This window comes from Triticum urartu, chromosome 3A, assembly GCF_056163025.1.
Source record: "Triticum urartu cultivar PI428250 chromosome 3A, HENAU_Tu73, whole genome shotgun sequence".
Lineage (NCBI taxonomy): Eukaryota > Viridiplantae > Streptophyta > Magnoliopsida > Poales > Poaceae > Triticum > Triticum urartu.
The window spans coordinates 63096757-63103419 of NC_141875.1; the positions used below are offsets into that span (position 1 = coordinate 63096757).

Sequence of the window (6663 nt, forward strand, 5' to 3'; positions counted from 1 at the left end):
TCCTCTACTTTGTTGTTGCAAGTTTTACGTGGCTGCTACGGGCTTAAGCAAGAACCAATCTCACCTACGCATCAAAACCACAACGATAGTTTGTCAAATAGACTTCATTTTAACCTTCGCAAGGACCGTGCGTAGCCACACTCGGTTCAACTAAAGTTGGAGAGACAGTCGCCCGCAAGCCACCTATGTGCAAAGCACGTCGGGGGAACCGGTCTCGCGTAAGCGTACGCGTAATGTTGGTCCGGGTCATCTCGTCCAACAATACCGCCGAACCAAAGTATGACATGCTGGTAGGCAGTATGACTTATATCGCCCACAACTCACTTGTGTTCTACTCGTGCATATAACATCAAACCATAAAACCTAGGCTCGGATGCCACTGTTGGGAAACGTAGTAATTTCAAAATTTTCCTATGCACACGCAAGATCATGGTGATGCACAGCAACGAGAGGGGAGAGTGTTGTCTACGTACCCATGCAGACCGACTGCGGAAGCGTTGACACAACGTAGAGGAAGTAGTCGTACGTCTTCCCGATCCGACCGATCCAAGCACCGTTACTCCGGCACCTCCGAGTTCTTAGCACACGTACAGCTCGATGACGATCCCCGGGCTCCGATCCAGCAAAGCGTCGGGGAGGAGTTCCGTCAGCACGACGGTGTGGTGACGATCTTGATGTTCTACCGTCGCAGGGCTTCGCCTAAGCACTGCTACAATATAATCGAGGTGGAATATGGTGGCAGGGGGCACCGCACACGGCTAAGGAACGATCTCAATGATCAACTTGTGTGTCTAGGGGTGCCCCCTGCCTCCGTATATAAAGGAGCCAAGGGGAGGGGGCCGGCCGGCCAAGGAGGGCGCTCCAAGGGAGTCCTACTCCCTCTGGGAGTAGGATTCCTCCCCCCAATCCTAGTTGGAGTAGGATTCGCTGAGGGGGAAAGAGAGAGAGGGGGGCCGGCCACCTCTCCTTGTCCTAATAGGACTAGGGGAGGGGGGAGGCGCGCGGCCCATCTTGGGCTGCCCCTTATCCTTTCCACTAAAGCCCATTAAGGCCCATACAGCTCCCGGGGGGTTCCGGTAACCTCCCGGTACTCCGATAAAATACCGATTTCACCCGGAACACTTCCGATATCCAAACATAGGCCTCCAATATATCAATCTTTATGTCTCGACCATTTCGAGACTCCTCGTCATGTCTGTGATCACATCCGGGACTCCGAACTAACTTCGGTACATCAAAATGCATAAACTCATAATAATTGTCATCGTAATGTTAAGCGTGCGGACCCTATGGTTCGAGAATAATGCAGACATGACTGAGACACATCTCCGGTTAATAACCAATAGCTAGACCTGGATGCCCATATTGGATCCTACATATTCTACGAAGATCTTTATCGGTCAGACCGCATAACAACATACGTTGTTCCCTTTGTCATCAGTATGTTACTTGCCCGAGATTCGATCGTCGGTATCCAATACCTAGTTCAATCTCGTTACCGGCAAGTCTCTTTACTCGTTCCGTAATACATCATCTCGCAACTAACTCATTGGCTGCAATGCTTGCAAGGCTTATGTGATGTGCATTACCGAGAGGGCCCAGAGATACCTCTTCGACAATCGGAGTGACAAATCCTAATCTCGAAATACGCCAACCCAACATCTACCTTTCGAGACACCTGTAGAGCTCCTTTATAATCACCCAGTTACGTTGTGACATTTGGTAGCAGACAAAGTGTTCCTCCGGTAAACGGGAGTTGCATAATCTCATAGTCATAGGAACATGTATAAGTCATGAAGAAAGCAATAGCAACATACTAAACGATCGGGTGCTAAGCTAATGAAATGGGTCATGTCAATCAGATCACTCAACTAATGATGTGACCTCGTTAATCAAATAACAACACCTTGTTCATGGTTAGGAAACATAACCATCTTTGATTAACAAGCTAGTCAAGTAGAGGCATACTAGTGACACTAAGTTTGTCTATGTATTCACACATGTATTATGTTTCCGGTTAATACAATTCTAGCATGAATAATAAACATTTATCATGATATAAGGAAATAAATAATAACTTTATTATTGCCTCTAGGGCATATTTCCTTCATGAATGGCTTGTTTGTTTTTGTGGATGAGGAGCTGAGGAGGAATGTGCAGTCATCTTGGAATACTAGTATTTATAACCGAGTACTAATACGCTCCTAAGTGGGAAACCGTTTAGGTTGTGATCGGTGTGAACAGGTTTGCAATTCAATATAGTATGGAGTAATTTGGAATGTGACAAGACGCAAGCTCAAAATTTATTGACGGTTCAAGTTTTGAAGTGCGGCACTATTCCCGGATGGAGTACTTCTTTTTCTACTCTCTCCTTTCCGGTTTTATAGGGCTTATCTCAAAATTTTAGTTTTTCCATTTTATAAGGCTCAATTTGGTTGTTCCCCAACACATGTTCAGATTCCAAGGTGCATTAAATCATTGCATGCAGGTATTAAGAGAAAATTGACCAATGCATGTACTTTATGCATGCATGCATTGCAATTAATGCATTGATAAACATAATTTTTTATCGCCACCAAAACCCACCATTTCTTAGGCTAAAGTAGACCAAGGTAATCCCTATATTAGCATATTACTAAGATAAATAGAAGGCACTATAGAATCATTTGGGACATGAGCTTGTCAATCTGAATGTGGAGGGACACAAGCTTAGCCCCGGCCAGCAGCTTGGGCGGAACTGTCAAGAAGGTCAGCTCCTGCACGTCGACGTCGTCGGGATCCTTGCTGCTTGTCACCTCCATTTCCACCTTGACGGCATCGGTCGTGCCTTTGGGCTCCCCCGGCGGGCCGTTCGCCAACAGCTTGCCCACGTAGTGCGGCAGTGGGGACGCCCCCGCTCTGATGCAGACGACCGACATGACGATAGGCGCGCCGATGTCGAGCACGCCGCCGACCAAGAAAAATGCGCAGCAGTCCTCCTCCTTGAACAGCAAGAGCCGTGTCTCCGACAATGGCACTTGCAGCTGGAGCACCTTGCCGTACTGGATCCTGTGCACGGGCATGGGATGCGCGGTGCTGATGTGGTGGTAGAGCGCCGGCGGCGGGCCTTCGTAGCCGCAGACGGGCATGGGGCATTTGCTAGGCGCGAGCGGACACACGCTTTGGTGATCGGCGAGCTTGTGGTAAGTGACGTAGAGCCCACAGCCATCGTGCGGGCACTCCACCCTCACCGACGAAAGGACGGATTCCACCGCCGTGTTCCGCACGTTGAAGCCACCGCCGCGCTTGCACTTCTGGCACTGCCGCTGGTTCCCGGGGCGCTCGACGCGGCAGTCCGCGCAGGCCAGGTGCCCTCCCTTGCACTGCAGAAATCAATCGAACAACACATCAATCAAGAAACCTGCACCTTGCTCAATCAGCCGAATGGACGAGGTGTATTCAAACCTCATACACTAGAGGCGTCAAGGGGCGGAGGCACAAGGGGCAGTGGAGCACGGTGAGGTCCATCGAGACCTTAGAGAGCTCCATCGTCGGGTCCTGTTCGGTCTGCATGATCTCGCCCTCCTCGTGCACAACCATCTCTCGACTTGGGCCGGGGTATTACAAAGCTTTACCGTCACATATTTTATACTACTTCAAGGTGCATTAAATCAACACATGCAAGTATCAAAAGGAGAGTCACGGCATGCATGCATGCGTTGTAATTAATGCATTGGTAAACGCAAATTATTGAAATATATCGAGTGCCATGCTTTGATGTGTCGTGTCAACTCGTACATCAACGAGAAGTTTGATTATCCTCTCCCTCGCCGACTTAACTGCACCTGCCTTTGGTTGTATGACCGGTTGGCCACACACCTGTCGGGCCCACCTGTCATACACGCAAAGGCAGGAGCGTCCCTCCCTCGCCCATGAGCGTGGTGACTGGCAAGACTAGGAGAAGCTTTCGCTACACGCTCTCCCTCCCGCACGCGGTGGACATGCAGCAGTTCAATCGGTGTTAGATGGCCAGAAGCGTACTGTAGTACTCCTCCAGTGCAGTAGTACTCCATCATTGTTCGACTTCCCGAAGAGGCGAAGAGCCAAGCGCAGCCCGGATGCTCGTGTGGCAGTTTCATGTGTAGAGTAGTCTAGGATAGTGTGTACCGTGCCTGTAAGCTTAAAATCATTGGGGTCGGCTCCATGTTATGTGGCCGTCTCGAAGTTTTTAAAAAAAAATTAAAATAGTCTTCTGGCCCTACCTGACACCCTGGTGATTGTAGTTTGCACGCTCATCTGGTCAAGACAGGAATATATATTTTAATTTGTTTTTTCTTCGAAAAGGGGGGACTCCTCGGCCTCTACATCAGAACGATGCATACGGCCACATATATTTTAATTTGTGGTGGGTAAATGTTAGAGGTTGCAGCAAATATATTGTACACTGCGGGTCTTTCAGCCAAGTTTAGAGGCAAGCATGTGGGGCCAGTGCTATGATGTGTCGCGTCAACTCGTACAACGAGGAGAAGCTTGATTTCACTACACGCCTTCTCCCTCACCCATGCGCGCGGTTGCTCGCAAACGAGGACAGGATTTTACTTAGTAGTACTTCTACAACAAGCTATCCGTCCCGCTCGCGGTGGACGGACATGCAGCAGTGGATTCGACACTATAGAAGCAGTAGTAGTAACATCATTGTTCGTCTTCTCGAAGAGGTGAAGAGCCAAGCGCAAACTGAATGTTGCAATTGCGAACGTTGGAGCAGGCATATAGCCAGGCTCTTGCATGAGACAAAATTGCTATGTGAGCCCAATATTGTACTGCTAGTACGTACAACTACTTGCTAGTATAGCCCTGTAAACCAGAAAGGAGTATTTGCCCTTCTAGAGATTTCAACAAGTGACTAGACTACACCGAGACGGAGTACATATGGAGCAAAATGAGTGAATTTGCACCGTCAATAAATACATACTAGTTCTATCGTTTTCCTCTCTGAGGTGCACAATATTGAGTATACTGACTAGTCTCTTTTTGACACGCATTTACGTTTTTTACACAGTATAGACGCAAGAGCTCATATACACGCGCATACACTCACCCCTATGAACGCACACACGCATGGCACTATCATCTTGAAATTTACGAAGTCACCATAGGCACCTCGTCGTCGACGGGTCCATAGGTGCTTGAATGCCAAGGAGGGAGAGGGTAGCGGTTCCTGAGACGTTGAACAGTCAATGATGCATCCTCAATTCCTTGCAGAGGGAATTAATTGGAGAAGCAGAATAGAGCCAGCACGATGTGATGCAACAGAGTTTGGACTCTCATATAATAAAGGCGCCCCACCACTCCAATCCATCGACTCCCAAGTCTCTGCGCAACACTGCTCACTCCAATCCAAGACCAAGTTACCAGAAGCCACAAGCACCTATGGAGGCGATGGACGCGAGCGGCAGTCGGCTGTGCCAAATCATCCAAGGCGCCGGTCTGCGGCCCCGCACCGCGCAGCGTTTCCAGACGGTGCTAGAGACCGCAGGCATCATAGCCCTCACCAACGCCGACTTCGCCTCTCGCATGGACGACATGATGGTCAACTCCATCCGCAAGTTCACCGCCGTCAAGAAGCACGCGGACGAGCTTGCTGTACTGCTCCAGCCCGCGCGCCCAGGCTCCTCATTGCCTGCCACCCTCATCGGCCTCCATGGTGACGAACTCTTTCAAGCCCTAGTGGCCCTGCAGGTGCCGGAGGTCGCGACGAAGAATGTGCACCTCGAGGCCGCGCTCGCCGCGCAGCGCCTCGCCATGCAAGAAACCGTCGACCTGCACATCCACGTCTACGAGGAAATCGTCCACATAGGCCACTACAAGGCAAGCGAGGATAGAAAGACGTTGGCCTTCTTCCAGCGGCTGGAATCTTTGGACGCCATTGTTCAGAAGCATGTCGACCTGGCCACGAAAGTCGCTGCTACTTAGGCGTCGTTCGGTGGGCCGACGCCCTGAGTCGAGGAGGTGGACATCGTCGATGGATGCATCTCTTCTTCTTGCCTCCTGTAACCAGCACTGCATCGCCTCATGGCCTTAATGTTTTATTAGTATAGTACTCCCTTTGTTCCCAAATATAAGTCTTTGTAAAGATTCCAGCAAGTGACTACTACATACGGAGAAAAATGAGTGAATCTACACTCTAAACTATGTCTACATACATCTGTATGCTGTATTCCATTTGAAATAGTATCTAAAAAGGCTTATATTTATGAACGGAGGGAGCATATGGCATTTTTATTCCAGTCGTAACGTTTTCACTATGAGGTGGGGCCACATTTGAGCAAACCCACCCCGCCCACCGAGCGTCGGCCGAGTTTAGAATTAGAAGAGAGAAACGAGGGAGGAGAGCTAGCTGTAGCACGGACGCTGTTGTCAGATGGGACTCGTGTTTATAGAATAGGAGTACTGAGCACTCGTGCCTCTTTTTTTCTTTTTTGAGGGAAAAATTAGTCGTATGTCTAGTACCACTAGTTGGGTGCGTGCGACCTATAGCTATCATCACTTTAGGTCTCCTTTTCGAACCGCGGCTACGCTTCACAGTACATATTATTTCACGCATTTATCCTCCTATATGTACTCCTAGGCTATTTCCACGTGCTCCCATTTGCCGACATGTGGGACATAGAGCATCTGGGTCGT

The 6663-nt window shown here is 49.4% G+C and overlaps 1 protein-coding gene across 1 annotated transcript; it reads right to left on the bottom strand.

Annotated features, from left to right (window-relative positions):
• Positions 1-2654: 2654 nt before the first annotated feature.
• Positions 2655-3579, bottom strand: LOC147978562 (putative E3 ubiquitin-protein ligase SINA-like 6). The gene is made up of 2 exons (XM_087514798.1): positions 3445-3579; positions 2655-3362 (listed from the first exon to the last, which is right to left on the bottom strand). Exons 1-2 carry the CDS (start codon positions 3577-3579, stop codon positions 2655-2657), a joined length of 843 nt encoding a protein of 280 aa, XP_087370924.1.
• Between the last annotated feature and the right edge of the window lie 3084 nt (positions 3580-6663).